Source organism: Camelus bactrianus, chromosome 10 (genome assembly GCF_048773025.1).
Source record: "Camelus bactrianus isolate YW-2024 breed Bactrian camel chromosome 10, ASM4877302v1, whole genome shotgun sequence".
NCBI classification, from domain to species: Eukaryota; Metazoa; Chordata; class Mammalia; order Artiodactyla; family Camelidae; genus Camelus; species Camelus bactrianus.
The window spans coordinates 44479572-44496896 of NC_133548.1; the positions used below are offsets into that span (position 1 = coordinate 44479572).

Below are 17325 nucleotides of genomic sequence, written 5' to 3' on the forward strand. Positions count from 1 at the left end.
TACCTACGGCGCATGCGTCCTCTCAGCTCCGCCTCTCTACTGCGTCTTCCCTGGAGTTTCCAGTTCCGGCCTCGTAGGGGCGGGAGGTAACCGAGAATATGCGGCTGTCGGTCGCCGCCGCCATCTCCCACGGCCGCGTATTCCGCCGCCTGGGCCTTGGTCCCGAGTCCCGCATCCACCTGTTGCAGAACTTGCTTACGGCACTGGTGCGACACGAACGCATCGAGGCGTCATGGGCGCGCGTGGACGAGCTGAGGGGCTACGCCGAGAAGGTGAGGATCGGGGCCGCCAGGTGCGTGAGGGGCGGGACCCTCTGGTTCCTTGCACGAGTCTGGCTTGACGGGGGCGAGATCCGGCCGGATTGGGGCAAGAATTGGAGCTGTCCTGGTAAGCCGAAGTCTGATTCCCCTGGTACCGTGAGCTGAGCCCACTCCTCCGGCCCTTCAAATGGAAGCCTGGTTAGGGCTGTGGAGTTAGAGGTGGCCTGAATTAACGAGATGCTTTCCCAGTGGAATGCATGGGTTGCAGTGAGGCATTAGAGGAGTAGGATTGGCGCCTCCTTTTTTGCTCGGGTTGGATCAGTAATGTTATGTCTTCACAGCTCATCGACTATGGGAAGCTGGGAGACACCAACGAACGAGCCATGCGCATGGCTGACTTCTGGCTCACGGTGAGTGCATCCTGTCTTCCTCCCAAATCTCATCCTTTGCTCCCTAAGTAGGAGGGGATTGTTAGAGGAAGGGTAATTAGGCAGAATTAAGCTGTAAGGCACTCACTTATGGACACATGTTGTGAACTAAATTAGAAATGTGTTTCCTAAGTTAGTTGAATTCGATATGAATCTGAATCCGCACAACTGCCTGTAAAATGAACCCTTCTGCAACTTTGACTCTACCATATCAGTGGGTGACAGAGTTGTGTGCGTGCGTGCGTGCGTGTGTGTGTGTGTGTGTGTGTGTACACCCTGCCTTTGGGAGCGCTGAAAGTTAAATGTTTCTGTGGTGGTGCCTGACTTCTCTCTCCTGGATAACTCTCCCCCTCTAGGAGAAAGACTTGATCCCAAAGCTGTTTCAAGTACTGGCCCCTCGGTACCAAGGTCAGAATGGGGGCTACACAAGAATGCTGCAGATCCCAAATCGGAGTCAGCAGGATCGGGCCAAAATGGCAGTGATTGAGTATAAAGGGAACTGTCTGCCACCCCTGCCCCTGCCTCGCAGAGACAGCAACCTTACACTCCTAAACCAGCTGCTTCAGGGACTGCAGCAGGACCAGGAAGCAAGCACCCACACAACTCAAACACAGGGGATTTAACGGGAGCCAAGAGTGTGTGGCCCTCATCAGTGCCCATGATCACAGGCCTTGGGAGCTCTTTTAATCTCTAAGAAGAACTGGAGCAGGAGTTGTAAGATGGACCATCTTGTTGGAGCCCAGAACCTTCTGGGAGTCAGATAACCCTCTTTGCATAATAGATAAATTCATTGTATGAGTATATGTAAACTGATTTTTTTTTTCTCCTCTGAGGATTTCTGGAGAATGAGAACTATCCAAGTATTCAGTCTCTGTAAGACAGTAAATCCATGTTGTGTGTTTCTGGCTCTTAAATCTGGGTTGGGTTGGGTTAGCACAGTTTTGTTTTTCTTAATGCCACATTATATGGGGCATGTATCCTAAAATTCCAATCTGGCCCCCAAAAGTGTTTTGATGTCTACATAGAGACTAAGCCCCTAGGGTTTCTTAGAGAAGGATTACTTCCTAACGGGGGGTGGGAGAGTGAACATCTAGAAGTGAATTTTCTGCAATAATCGGGTACCCTAGGAACCTTCAAAGTTCCATTCCTCTGTTTCTAGGCAGGATCACATATTACCCTCATGTGCACCCCTCGAGCCCTGAATGGGCCTCAGAGGAGAGGACCTGGAACTCAGATGTACCATCACACTGGCCAGAGGAGTGGAAGCATTCAGCAGAGGATGTTGACTCCAGGATAAGCTCCTTCCTCTAGGGGTGGGCTTGGAGGGGTGAAGGAGAGGCTTGAAGTGGGAGGAAGATTAGGAAGTTAAACCTCTGGGGATTTCCTGGAAGTTTTCATTGTTGGCAAATCTGGGCCTCTCTGAGAACTTGGAAAAGGGAAATCCGGCTTCAGAATGGTCAGAGCATATGAGAAGTAGGAAGCTCCTTTACATGCACTAGTTACTTTGAAGCCAGACTTGGCCCAGCCAGGCTGCCCATCCCTCACACTCAGAGGCTTGACTAAGGTGGTAGTCATGGGAAGACTTGGAGCTATCATGCCTGCCTGAACACTTGATAGCAGGGCCTGACAGATCCATATCTCTAGTACAGTGGGAAAAAGAGGTTTATCTTAGGCCAGACCTTCAGAGGGTGTTTGATCCATTATCTCAGATAATAAGAGTTGGGGTGGAGAGGGTCACTGGTCTAGCAGGTAGATACTAGCTTCAGTGACAGAGCTATTCTTGTGCTATTTCAGTGCTATTTTCAGACAGCTCCCCTAGTCTGAGATTAATCTCCCAATAGGGTTCTCATCTCTTTTACAGCACATATACCAAAATTGGAATGATACAGAAAAGATTAGCATGGCCCCTGTGCAAGGATGACCCACAGATTCGTCAAGCGTTCCATATTTCTTAAATGAAAAAAATTTTTGAATTAAAAAAGGAGTACATGAATCCTATAAAATTTAATAAAGGCTCAGGGATGACACAAGGGAAATAAGAATATAACAGTTTTACTAATCTGGCCTATAAATGGTAGCTTTTTCACCTAAATGGGTGAAACATACCCTCGAGTTCATCTAGGCATGCATCTCTTTAATAAACTCCAAACACCCAAGACAGGAGTCCAGATACACTAGAATTCCTCCTTTGAGAAGTTCTCTGTCTTAAGGGGTTGTACATAGCTCAGTGGTAGAAGGCATGTTTGGCATACATGAGGTCCTAGGTTCAATCCCCAGGGCCTCCATTAAGGGGGAAAAAAAGTTCTTTGTCTCAAGTTCCAGTTTTTCACTCCAAGGTTCACAGTTATGCCCACTCCCCTCAAAAGATAACAAACTTAGTCTAGCCTCAACAGATCAGTGACACAGTGTAAGCCCAATATCCAGAGGAGATACAACTACAAAAGTCAGGGACTGTTTCCTTACACTCATCTTCTACAGTCAAATCAGCAGGTCATATTGATTTTATTTCCATAATGTTTCTCAAATCTGTAGTCACCTCTCTCCCAGTCTGAAGTCCTAGACATCTCGATCCTAGATTACTGCAACAGCCTCCTAACTTGCCTCCCTCCACACTGCAGCCATAGTGATAGGAATCTGCTATCTTAATTCTCTGCTTGCTGATCTCCAGTGGCTCTTTTCCTATGGGGAAAGAATCCACATTCCTTACCATGACTCCCCTCAGTGAGTAGGCATCTGCTCATTGTTCCAGCTTCTTCCTTTGCCTCTAGTTCTATGCTCCAGAACCTTGAAGGGCTTTATTTTGACTGTTTCCCTATGCACAGCTCCCCTTACCACCTTTTATTCATCTATCACCCAGAGAACCCTCTCCCCTTTACCTACCTGCCTTGTGTACAAACTTTCAGCATCTCCGGGGTGATTGCTGTAACCATTTCTACACCTAAGTTCATTACTTTGTAACCCTAGGTGCGGCTACAGTATTTCCATAATACACTGGATTTACCATGTTGCGTTACAATTCCCTGCAGTGGATTGATTCCCAAACATCCACCCCAGATAAGTTTAAGGCAGTCATGGTACTTCCATTCCCTTGCTGTTGGTGGGTTCAGGGATGGACAAGCCTTAACTAATTTGAGGCCATGAGAATCCATGCTCTACTCTGCTGAGTAAGAGTAAGATTACATGTTATTCTGATAAGCACAGGGAACTGGCTCTAGACTAAAGAGGACACTGAGAGTGGCAGGTCAGAACAACTGAAAGGTACTATACAGTAATAATCTTTAGTGATTATTCCCATTTATGCCTGGGTTTTCTGTTAATTGCTACCAAAGGTAATCTTATTTTCTACTGTTGAATCTTTAGGGTAGTGTTTTCCCCAAATTCTTTTACTATGACCCACAGGTCAAAAAACATTTTACATTGGAACATAACATTGACATAAATAGGTGTAATGAAACAAAAGCAGCACAGAGCATTTACTTGTACAGATATCATGTGCACTAATATTGTCTACTATTTTCTAGTTCAGTTTTTTAAAATGATAGTCCCAATCCAGTAGATTGATTTTACAACTCACTAATGTTTTACAACCTGCTTTTGAAAAACACTGATCTCAGTCAGCCTTACAGATTCGCAGTTGCCTTTGCTGGATAAAATCCTGGCTTCTGTCGTGGCAGAAAGACCTGCTATGGCCTGTTCTCAGCCACCCCTCGGGCTCATCTACAGATATTTGCTACCAGCCTTCGTAGGAAACTAACTTGTTATTCTCTGAATATATCTACCTTTGTGCATGATGTTGCCTCTACTGTAGTGCTTGCCCCGTTTCAAGTTACCTTCTACAGGTTATTCAGATCTCTACTCAGGGTCACTTTTTTGAGGCCTTCTGCAAACTCTGCATCACCCTTCAAATGGGGCTAGGTCCGTTCCTGGGTGCGGTGATACTCCTCACGGCATATGCCTGTCAAAGCATTCATCACACCATACTACCAATTGCCTGGCTGCTTCACTGACTCCTTCACTGAACTGAGCTCCCAAAACTAGGAAATGGGACTCATTTCTTCTGGATAACTCTTTTCCTACCATGGGACCTGATTGAGTATATGCTCAATATATGTTTATTAAATGAGGAGTAAGCTGCATGTTGTCTACAACAGAGTCAGCTCTGTGGCTGAGCTTTACAAAACCATCAACATGGTACTCTGCAGGGACAGAGCTACGCTACACTGCAGAGTATACCAAGGCTGAAGAAATGGGTTCCTTCCTTTCCAGGGACTTAAGTGTTAATAATGACAGTCAAGAATGTAAGCATATGTCTAATTCATTTCCCACACATTTCATATTTCAATTTTCTGAAATATTTCTAATCAACCTGCAGACAGAAAATAGCTCTACATTTTCCAAGACGTAGCCAAAAGCTGGTCTGAAACCTCTTCTCTGAAGTATTCACTGAATTCTGCATAAGTTAGAGACTTTTCCAGTGATCCAGTTTCACAGGATACATCTTTCATTGCAGCAGTCCCACAGTTACATTGTTCAACACCCTTCACTAGCTGGTGAATTCCTTGAGGGTAGAGGACATACTAAATAAAACCTTGTGCTGCCCAGTAAAAGACATGAGATGTAATAGGCATCTGTATAGGTCAATTGAATCAATGCATTGCACCAAGTTCTTCAGCCTAGCTCTGCATTTTAGGTTTACTAACTCCTCCCTTCCCCAGTCTCCTCTTACTTCATCTGAAAATGAACTTCCTGCAACGCTGATTCCCCATTGTTCGCTACTGGGCAACAGTACCCTTAAGGCTTTCCTCTCTATGCCCTTAAATGCAGAGGCATACTGTAGCTCTCTGATATTAGAGACGTGAATTTGGTAGTTAAGTTTGGGATGCCCTAATAATAAAAATGGTCTATATGCTTGTATTTTGAGGAAAGGAATTTCAACTGTTCTGTCATTTTGTCATTCTGTTCTACAATATCTGTTTAATATTAAATTAATGTTTTTAGTTCTTACAAGTTTAATATCGTACATTGCACACACACACACACACACACCTGTAAAAATTGATGCTCTAGGAAGATGAGCCTTGTTTACACTGTGGCTTCACATATACCTTGGCACATCTCCATGTAGCCAAGCATGGGACACACAGCATTAAAGTTTTACTGCCATTCGCTTCAAGGAGATGAAAATACAAAAGCTGTACCTAGAGAAGTTCCTGAAAACTCAATACTATTGTCCTGACTTAATTTCTAATATCTTCTCCTTAAAATGGTCTCAGAAGCTTTCCTACAATTAGCTTTTCCTTTTCTCCCAGAAGGAACAAAAGAAAGGAAAAATAGTTCAGTTTTGTATGTGCTGAGTTTGAGATGCCTGGGAGCATGTAGAGTTTAGGAAAGAGTTCTTCACTGGGAAAAGCGATTTGGAAGTTCTTGGCAATGAAAGCGAAGGAAATGGATGGGATGACTCAGAGTGTGTACGCAGAGGGAAAGGAGGCTGAGGTCAGACATTAGGGGACAGACAGGATACAGAATCTATGAAGGAGACTGAGAAATTGTCTTTCAGATAGGAAAGAGAACCTGCAAAATTCATCACAGTACCCAGTACAGTGTGTTTGCATAGGAGACACTCAAAAAATAATTATCAAATGATTTAGCAAGGAAAGTGCTTCTTCATTCAAAGCTCTGTGCTAGTGTAGAGAATACAGGGATAACTCCTCAAGGGTCCATCAGGCCAGTTGGAAGGACAAATCATGAACGAGTACAACACAGTAACACAAATAGCTAAAAGTGGCATGTACAAGGCGTACTGGAGTACCAACAAAGAAGGTCAATGAGGAACTTCTCGGAGAAAACAATGTGACAGCTGAATCTTGAAGAATGAATAGGCATTCATCAAGCATGGGGGGAGGTCCTCTGGGAGGGCATTGCAGGCAGCAAGATCTGCAGGTAGAAGTGCACTGAATTATGAAACAGAGCAGAGTGTTTGAGAAATTCCAAGTAAGTAATTTGGTACAGCTGGGATTTGGTATTTGAGGAAGAAGTGGAGGAAATGAAGCAGGAAAGCCAGGCAAGATCAAGTTACAAAGGGCCATGCAAGACATGATAAAGTGCTTGGATTTTATCTGGAAGACTAGGGGAAGCCACTGAGGACTTTTAAATGGAGAGAAAAGGAATCAGATTTACATTTCAGAAAGGTCATTCTTGCATCTGACAGGAAGATGGGCTAGGGGTCAAGACTAGAAGCAAGGAAACCAAATAGGAGGCTAGTTAAGGAATCCAGAGGGAGCTGAGGGAAGACTGGACTGGGCCAGAAGAAGGAGGGGTGGAGAGAGACTGACAGATCGGACAGGTATAGAGGAGATAGGATAGACTAGGCATCGTGTGTGATAAGATGAGGTAGAGAAAGAAGCTAAGAGTCAAGCGTGATACCAAGTTTGGACTTGGGCAGCTGGATGGAGTAATTCCGTTCACAGAGAATGAGGATGGCAGAGGAGAAGCAGATCTGAGATTCTGTGATGAGCTTTGTTGTAAACATTAGAGTTAAGGATATGTCTTAATTAACAGTTGTTCTGGAGCTCAGAGGATATATGTAAGCTAGCAATACAGATGTGAGAATCACACATAAATGAGGGAATTGAAGCAATTGGACTAGATGAGATTTTCCAGATGAAAAATATAGAGTAAGAGAAAAAGAAGGCCTAGGATAGAGCCAACATTCAAAGGTCAACCGGTAAAAGGGAAGCCCTCTGAGGAGGGTGAAAAGTGCTACAGCTGGAACACTAGCTGCAGTACTGTGTGTCTCAAAATCCAGGGGAAAGGGGGCCAAAAGCATCTATTTGTGGTTATCTCCCTCAGTAGATTCTGAGTTCTTGGGGACAGACACTAGATAATCTTTGTATTCTTACAACCTGATGTTGGCCAGGCTCCAGAGTAGTGGTTCAATGAATATCTTTGGCCATTAGACTTTAAAATTAGGATATTCACTGTTGACGTCTGATGGAGCGATCTCTTGAGAGGAACGAAAGTAGAAACCATCAAGACAACTAGAGAAGTTTGGAGACAAGGAAAAGGGAAGATAGGGCAGAGATATGGGAGCAACTTGAGAGGAAAGCAGATTTAAAAGTGAATTTTGAAGATGAATATATTCATTTTTGCTATGATCTGAATGTTCGTATCCCCCTCATGCCAATTCATATGTTGAAATCCTAATGCCCAATTTGATGGTATTGGGAGGTGGAGCCTTTGGGAGATGCCTAGGTCATGAGGGTGGAAGCCTCATGAATGAGACTATTGTTCTTGTAAAAGAGATCACACAGAGATCCCTCACCTCTTCCATCCTGGGAGGGCACAGTGAGAAGGCGCTGGCTGTGAACCTGGAAAAGGTCCTCACCAGAACTTGACCATGCTGGTGCCTCAGTCTTGGACTTCCCATCCTCCAGAACTATGAGAAATAAATTTCTGTTGTTTATAAACTATCCAGTCTATAGTATTTGGTTATAACAGCCCAAATAGACTAAGACAATTTTAATAACCAGTACTTTTGCCAGACCTTATTTGTGGCGACAGACACTTAAGGGTTTGTATAGGTTTGAGGGAAAATCCTCTCATGTTGAGGACAAAAGTAATGGAGGAGAGCTTTCCCATTCCCCACGGTGGCTTTCATGGCTCCTCCACCTTATGTAAAGCCTCTTCTCTTTGGAGACTCAAGACTTTGTTGTACCACGTCCTCCTGATGTTCTTGGCCTTAGCTGCTAAGGGGTGCCCAGAGCACCTGCTGGCCCAAAGCACATGAAGTCAGTTGGCAAGCTTTCAGTTTAAGCATATCTGCCTTTATACACACATTATATCGCCCAGAGCTAGTCACAAAATGAATCATTAAATTCAGTCAGAGACCTAACACAATAGGCTGGAGCAAATAGACAAAATATCATGAATGAGAAGTCAACATGGAGCTCACAGAGATAGAAGCAAGCACAGGAAGGGCAAAACTCTGGAGGAGTTTTGTAACACTAAGAACCACTCCTCCCCCAAACCCACTTTTTATAATAGACTGGGCCATTCGTGCCAGGCTGATTGAGGGTGGAGGTGGGGGAAGACAGCTTCTGATCACTCACACATTCATTCAAGTCTTAGGCCCAGAGTCTTAGCATCCCAACCTTGAATGCCCCATCCAAGACTCTGGCCCCATAGTTCTTTATTGTTCTTGCCTCCTGAAGCCCATTTATCCAGCCCACTTAGTTTGCCAGGCCTTTGAACCTTTCATGACCAGATCTACTTTTCCCCTGAAGTTTTTCCCTCTAGAATCTTACTCTTAAAACCCAGCTTCTTGCCTCTGGATGGCTCATCCCTTTGCACACATATATCAAATTTTCAAACTCTAGAAACCCTAATCTTCTGAACTCTCTTTTCTCCCTGTGTGCATCAGGCCTTTCTTTCTTTTCAACCCAGTGTGGATGTCATGATCCAACACTTCATCTGTTCTCATGGCAGCCCCTATTCAGCGCCGTATCTTTCTCTTCTATCTACCTTTTAATCACCAGATTTCTCTTCTGTGACCTTATCATAGAGAGCTCCTAGGAATAAAAATTATCACACAACCCCTGGCATTGGGATCAACAAAACTGGACCCTGAGCACAACTCAACAAGCCTGGATTGCTTGATCCTACCATCTCTTTGACTCCTGCAAACTTTCTCCACTTAAATTCTTCGTATCATCTATCATCTCCTATTATGAGCACTTAACCTCACCTCCTACTCTCAACAATGATAACAGCAACAAAAGGGAAGCTGTAGGCATGGTCTTCTCAATTTCCTATCTTCCTGATCCTTACCTACATCCAGGAACTAGGCATTTAGGTGAAAATCTATTTACTGAAGACAATTCACCCAATGACCAGGCTCCCAAAAGCTCAATTCACCAAATTTTCCAAAGTTATCAACTTTAAAAATTGTTGGTTTTGAGCACCAAATTCCAATTTGGCAAAGTTATCAATTCACCAAAAACTTGTTTCAAACAATAACTTTTAAAATTTATAAATTGTGTTGCATGAAAAGGTTTAATAAGTTTATGGATTCGTGGGGTTTTTTTTAATTTTCAATTAATTTCAGTTTGACTTAGTTTAGTTTTAGTTTTACCAAAATCTTCTCATTAGATCTGTTGTATACTAGATTTCAATCAAACTATGTGATGTCACTTTTGTGTGTGAAACTCATAGAAATTTAGGAGCCAGATGCCTAAACAAGTGGATAATACTCATTTAATCAAGCTGATAAACAAATCTAGGAATTAAAAAAAGTTTAAAACAGTACTTTCTAACTCATTCTGCAAAGCACATTTTTTTTTTAGTTCACATGTGTACTGATCATTGTTTCTAAGAACAGATTAGAGCTTTAGCTTTTTAAACTTACATGTTTATTTACTTATTTATTTAATGGCAGTACCCAGGACCTCATGCATGCTAAGCATGCCATTTACCACTGAGCTACACCTTCCCCATTGCAAGAAAAGATCAATATCCCTTATGAATATAGATACAAATTCCCCAACAAAATACTAGACTGTATCCAACAACACAGAAAAAGATTTATATACTAGGAACAAGTGGGCTTTATCCTAGAAATACAAGGTTGGTTACCATTCTGAACTCAAGTAATGTAATATTCCATATCATCTCAATAGAATAAAAAGCAAAACCACAGGATTATCTCAGCAGACACACAAAAAGCATTTGACAATACCTGACACATTTTCATTATATAAGCACTCAATAAATTAGGAATAAAAGGAATTTTCTCAACAAATAAAGGACATGAAAAACCCACAGCTTATATCATAGTTAATATTAAAACACTGGACACTTTCTTTCTAAAATCAGGAACAGGACAAGGATGTCCATTCTTGCTACTTTTATTTAACATTGTTTTAAAGGTTCCACTAAGGCAGTTAGACAAGAAAAAAAAAAAAAGACATCTGTATGGGAAAGGAAGAAGTAAAATTATCTCTATTCGCAGATGATATGGTCTTATATATAGAAAACCCTGAGGAATCCACCAAAAAACTATTAAAACTAATAAATGAATTCAACAAGGTTACAGGATACAAAATCAGTATTCAAAAATCAATTGTATTTCTACACACTAGCAAGTAACAATCCAAAAAAGAAATTAAGAAAACAATTCCATTTACAATAGCATCAAAAAGAATAAAATGCTTGGGAATAAATTTAAGTAAAGTACAAGACTTACACACTGAAAACTACAAAAGATTATTGAGAACATGTGAAAATGCCTTCATAAATGTAAAGATATCATATGTTCATGGATTTGAAGACATAATATTGTTAAGATAGAAATACTCCCCAAATTGATTTGAAATTCAGTATCATCCTTATCAAAATCACATTGCATTTTTTTGCAGAAATACTGAAAATCATGGAAATTCAAGGGACCCAGAATAGCCAAAATAATCTTGAAAAATAACAAAGTTGGAAGACTCATAGTTCCTGACTTTAAAACTTTTATAAAGTAATCAAGACTGTGTAGTACTGACATAAGGATAGACCTGTAGATCAATGGAAAAGAAACGAGAGATCAGAAATAAACATTCACAGTTATGGTCAATTTTTTTAACAGGGATGGCAAGAAAAAGAAAGACAAGTATTTTCAATAAATAATGCCAGGGCTAGCTATCCGTATGTAAAAAACTAAAGTTACACCCCCACCTCACACCACGTACAAAAATTATCTCAAATGAGTCACAGACCTAAATGTAAGAGCTAAAACCATAAAACTGTTAGAAAAAAATGGCAGTTAATCTTCACCTTGGAATAGACAACAGTTTCTTAGATACAATGCCGAAAGCACAAACAACAAAAGGAAAATAAGTTCATTATTTAAAGAATAGAATATACAAGAACTGTGGGACAATAAGAAAATACATACAATGGAGAGAAAGGAACAGAAGAAATATTTGAAGTAATAACTACAGAGAATTTTCTGAAATTAATGGCAGACACCATTTAAACCACGGATCTAGGAAGCTCAGAAGACATCAGGGTAGATACTGAAAAAATCTTCACCTGGGTATAGAGAACTGCAAAATATTCAAACTACAGAATATCAAAGACAAAGAGAAAACCTTGAAAGAATCCAGAGAAGAAAATATGCAATGGTGAATCAGCATATAAAAAGATGCTGAGTCTACGGCCATAACACACCCGATCTCGTCTAAAAATATGCTGAACATCATTAGCCTTTATAGAAAGACAAATCAAAACCACAATGAGATACCACTTCATACTCACTAAGATGATTATAATCAAAAAGATAAGCAATAGCAAATGTTGGCAAGGACGTAGAGAAACTGGAACCCTATACACTCCTCGTAGAAAGGTGAAATGGTGAAGCTGCTGTAGAAAAGTTTGACAACATTTCCTCAAATATTTCCTCAAAATGGTAAACAGTTTATAGTACGTAGTTACAATATGTATCATACCAGCAATTCCACTCCTAGGTATGTACCCAAGGGAATTGAAAAGGCATGTCCACACAAAAACTTGTATACAATGTTCACAGCAGCATTATTCGTAATAACCCAAAAGGGCAAAAAAAAGAAAGAAAGAAAGAAAGAAATTCCAAATGTCCCTCAACTGATGAATGAATAAACAGAATGTGATATAGCCATAGAATAGAATATTATTCCTCCATAAAAAGGAATGAAATGCTAATGTATGCTACAACATAGATGAACCTCAAAAATAGTCTAAGTGAAAGAAGCCAGACACAAAAAAGCTACATATTGTATGATTTCATTTATGTGAAATATTCAGAATAGGCAAATCCACAGAAACAGAACGTAGATTATGTCAGGGGCTGAAGGGAGGAGAAAATGGGGAGTAACTGCTAGTAGGTATGGGGTTTCTTTTGGAACAATGAAAATATTGTGGAATTTGATTTTGGTGATGGATACACAACTCTGTGAATATACTAAAAACCACTGTGAATTGTATACTTCACAAGGATGAACTTTATGGTATATAAATTGTAACTCAATAAAACTGTTGCTTAAACAAATAAAAATAAAAGTAAAAACTGTATTTAGAAATAGCAACAACTACATAATCAAGGATAAGGCTAAGCAGAGATCTTCCTAAAGTACAGTCTTCCTATTGTGGTATGAATGGGACTGGTAGAAATTCTACAAATAATTGCTTTGATGTTACTATGGCAGGAGGCCCATTTATGAATGGTCATCGTGAGATTTTAGAACAACTATCTTGAACTAATGAGTTTATAATAGAATTGATATAATTAATTTTATCACATACCATAGTAACTATTTATACCATTTACCAACCAGTGTGGAAACACAGTGTGGCCACATTTCAGCCCATATAACCTATTAAAATTACAAATGCACAAAAAAACAAGTTTAAAAAAGGCAAATTATTGGATTGAAAATGCTTTGGAAGAGAGGGACCCCCCCAAGATTGTTTATAAAATATTTGACATTTGAGTCATTGCACAATACTTGTAGAACAAAATACACAAGAAATTCTCATTTTCAAAAGTCATAGATTCAAAACAAGGAAAAACTTAGACTACACTGAACTTTGGCCAGCCATGGCAAAATGACTTCAGTGAAACAGCTGCAAATAAGTTAAAACTAAACTAAACTGAGCTAAACTGCACTTCAAAATTAATAACTGATACTTTGTAGAAACTTTCAAGAGTAGTTAAAATCCATACAACCATGCAAATTGTTGTAAACTTTACACATAGAAGAAACAAAATTTTGGAAAATTGACAAAATTGGTGAATTTCAGTAAATTGATCACTCTGAATTGAAATTCTGAGAACTGGCTCTTCTTACTTCCCATCCCAGAGGATGGGAGTCCTTCCTCTTCTCCACATTTAATCCTTCCACCTGTGTTCTAGATCCCATCTGGTTCTGCCTTCTCTGGCTCCCGCTCTGTGGGAGAGGATTGGGAGTCTCCTTTTTCCTTTCCTAGAGTCACTACAGGGAATTGAAATCCATCAGAGCCTGGAAAACATGCTTGCTCTTGGAAGATCTCAACTCAAACTGTGCTGGACTCTGGCCATTTTTTAAATACTCATGCTCACTTTCTCCAGGGCTGTGCTCTACTGAAGAGCGCTAATGACTGTGGCTTCTCGTGAGCATTTGAATGGGGGGCTAAGTCTTGAGCAGTCTAAAACCAAGCACTTACCCGACCCAGTGCCTCCTCCTGCACTAAGAAGGAACAAATGAATAACGGAGCCAGCGAGGATTGTCAGCCTCCCGTCACGTCATTCAGGATCATCGTTCCAAGGTAGGTCTTTTGGGTCATCTTTCCTTTCTCATTTGGTCATCCCCACACTCGTCTGTCCTTCCTTGCCCCTAGTTAATTTGCCCTTCCACTACACCCCTGACTTCTAGCCCTTCCCATCATGGACCCTCCCTCCCAATCTTTCCTGCTCTGAAATCTCCATTTCGTGGTGACAACCCCCTGAATTCTCAGCCCCTTTATATGCCTCTGAGCCTCTAAATCCTATGTAAGAGAGCTGGCTTTGCTTAAGTACATCATTTCCACATTTTCCCACATGTCTGAGGAGGAGAGGGAAGTAGTCTCCACACTCAGGATTCCCTGAAGCCCAAACACAAGTACTTCTCCACACCTTCCCCCTAATCTTTGAGACTCATACCATCTTGTTATTTGAGACTCTGCCTTCCTCAGTGCTGTCATGAAATGATCTCTCCTCTTTTTTATCAAGGATTTTACTGTAGCTGTGCCTATATCCTTTGTTCTCTCACCAGCATCCTCATCTCCATGGTCCTTTAGGTATACAAGGCCACCAACCATCATTCCTCTTAACAGTATCTCCACTCCTTTAACACCTTCCTCAAGTTCCCTAACTTACTGCCTCCCTTATGACCATTTTCACGAACTCCAAGTCCTCTCCAGAAAGAATGGGATCACCAGATATGATGGCCTCAATTTTCCACCCTGTCCACCTCCCCCCTGCACTGCCATCATACCCTCATACATGCACTTACCTGCATCTCACCCATTTTCCCTTTTAGTCTTGAAGGAGGAGGTACCTCTCTAGGTTAAAAACCAATTCCTTCCTGTAGCCATGCTTAATTCTTCAGACCGTCCTCTCTACTCTGGGACCTTTCTCCACTAGCCATTGCCTCTCCATCAGCTCCTTATCTGCGGTGTTAAACATGGTCCTGCTGCTCACGTCCAAGCAAACATCCCTCAGTCTTTCCCTTCCCCACTCCCCCTCTCAGCCTCCTGTTACCTATTCTTTCTCTCCTTGCTAAACTCACTGAGTAGTGGTCCTTGATCCTGCTATCTCACTAACATCCTTTCTTACTTCTGGAATAGAAACCCCCTCATGTCAGTCATTTGCTTAGCAAATATTGACTGAACATCACCTATGGGCAGGCTTCAATGGTGAGCAAACCAGGTTTACTGCTGAGTGGAGTATACAGACATTTAATCAAATATTTACACACCAGAAACTTGCAACTGTGACACCTGTTACAAAGGAGAAATACCAGGCACTAGGAGGGCCCATCATCTGGGGATTTGACCTAGTCAGGTCAAACAAGGAAACAAAGACAAAACAAAACAAGAAAAGTCAGACCTAGAGAGGTCAGGGATGTAATGAAGTGATGCTTCACTTGAGAACTGAAAGTTAAATGAGAGGCCACTTAACGGAGGAAAGGACCAAAGCATGCCCTGAGCAGGACAATTTTATGCCACAGCGTTCTTAACAGTCAGTCTGAATGGGATCTGCCATCTTCTTAAATGACCTTGCCCTCTACTCCCAAAATTGACCTAGATGGGCACATGAGTCAACCCAGGCCATCTGGAGTCTTTCCTCGGGATTTCTGAAATTGCTGGTATTGTTATAAAGCCTATTTTTGAACTATTTTTAATATATATTATATTGATTTTAAAATTAGTTTAACACCTCAGGAGAGAAGATAAGAGACAGATCGTCCAAACAGAAGAATTCCTAATAATATACTACATATTACAATATATATATGTTTCCCCCTCCTGGAGATAGAACTCCCTCCCTGAGTATGGAACTTCGTAACTCACTTCTAAAGAACAGAATATGGAAAAAGAGAAAAAGTAGCTTTACAGTGGAAAGACCTGGCAGACACAACCGTAACCAAATAATCAAAGTTAACACCACCAGTGGGACTTCATGTTGATGACATGTACCCCCTGATACAATGTGATGAAAAGGGCACTTCACCTCACCTTTGTGGTGCTCCTTCTTCCCAGTCAACTCATAAGGAAAACGTCAGAGAAAACCAAACAGAGGGACATTCAACAACATGCCTGGCCAGTTTTCTTCAAAACTGTCAAGATCATGAAAAGACAAAGACAGAGAAGCTGTCACAGACCAGAGGAGACTAATGAAACATGAGAACTAAATGGTCTCCTGCATTGAATCCTAGAATAGAAAAAAGACATTACCAAAAAAGCTGGTGAAATCTGAACAAAGTCTAGTGTAGTTAATAGTGATGTACCAACGTTAACCTTTTATTTTTGACAAATGTATCATAATTATTTAAGATGTTATTATCAGAGAAAACTAGGTGACAGATACATGGAACTCTCAGTACTATCTTTGCAACTTTTCTATAAATCTAGAACTACTCCAAAATAAAATTTTAAATATTCAGGAGAGAATTAAGCAAAATAAAAGGAGATACAGAAACTAGAGACACAGACAAAGTCTTGAGGTTCTGGTTCCATTTGCTAGTCATCTCCCAAGTTTGGTAACTGGGCTGGGAAATCTACTCTTCTTTCCTAAGCTAATTCAATTGGGTTTCATTCACATGCAGTTAAGTTTTCACTTTTACACACTGTTGCTACTCTTTTACCTCTACTCCCTCCTTATCTCACTGTGGCCTGGTTTCTCTCCCCTCTTCTCTCCCTCTCCCTCTCTTTCCTCTCTTCTTTATCCCCCCTCTTGACAAATTTCATTTATACAATACAGTATTATTAACTACAGTCCCCAAGTTATACATTGGATCCGCAGACCTTATCCATCTTGTAACTGAAAGTTTGTACCCTTTTACCCGTATCTCTCCATTTCCCACATCTCCCATCTCCAGGCAATCACCGTTGTACTCTCTGTTTCTATGAGTTTGACTTTTTTTTTTTTTTTGTAGATTCCATATATAAGTGATACTGTGCAGTATACGTCTTTCTCTGTGTGGCTTATTTCATTTAACATAATGCCCTCCAGGTTCATCCATGCTGTCACAAATAACAGAATATCCTTTGCTTTTAAAGCTGAATAATATCCCATGTGTGTGTGTATCTCACATTTTCTTTGTTCATTTGTCCATCAAGTGATATTTAGGTTGTTTCCACGTGTTGGCTTTTGTGAATATGCTGCAGTAAACATGAGGGGCAGATAGCTCTTCAAGATAGTGACTTCATTTCCTTTGGACATCCCAGAAGTAGGACTGCTGGATCATATGACAGTTCTATTTTTAATGTCTTAAAGAACCTCCATACTGTTTTCTATAGCAGCCTTACCAGTTTACATCGCCACCAGCAGTGTACAAGGATTCCCTGTTTCTCCGCATCCTTAACAGCATTTGTTATGG

At 41.0% G+C, this 17325-nt stretch overlaps 1 protein-coding gene and 1 non-coding gene across 2 annotated transcripts; both read left to right on the forward strand.

The window, feature by feature from the left end:
- Nucleotides 1-40: 40 nt before the first annotated feature.
- On the forward strand, nucleotides 41-1491 carry MRPL17 (mitochondrial ribosomal protein L17). The gene is made up of 3 exons (XM_010964949.3): nucleotides 41-272; nucleotides 602-670; nucleotides 1045-1491. Exons 1-3 carry the CDS (start codon nucleotides 99-101, stop codon nucleotides 1309-1311), a joined length of 510 nt encoding a protein of 169 aa, XP_010963251.1. The 5' UTR covers nucleotides 41-98; the 3' UTR covers nucleotides 1312-1491.
- A 1039-nt stretch (nucleotides 1492-2530) lies between these two features.
- Nucleotides 2531-2640, forward strand: LOC123619629 (U6 spliceosomal RNA). Its single transcript, XR_006728310.1, has one exon. It is a non-coding gene; the product is annotated as a U6 spliceosomal RNA (small nuclear RNA).
- The last annotated feature ends 14685 nt before the right edge of the window (nucleotides 2641-17325 follow it).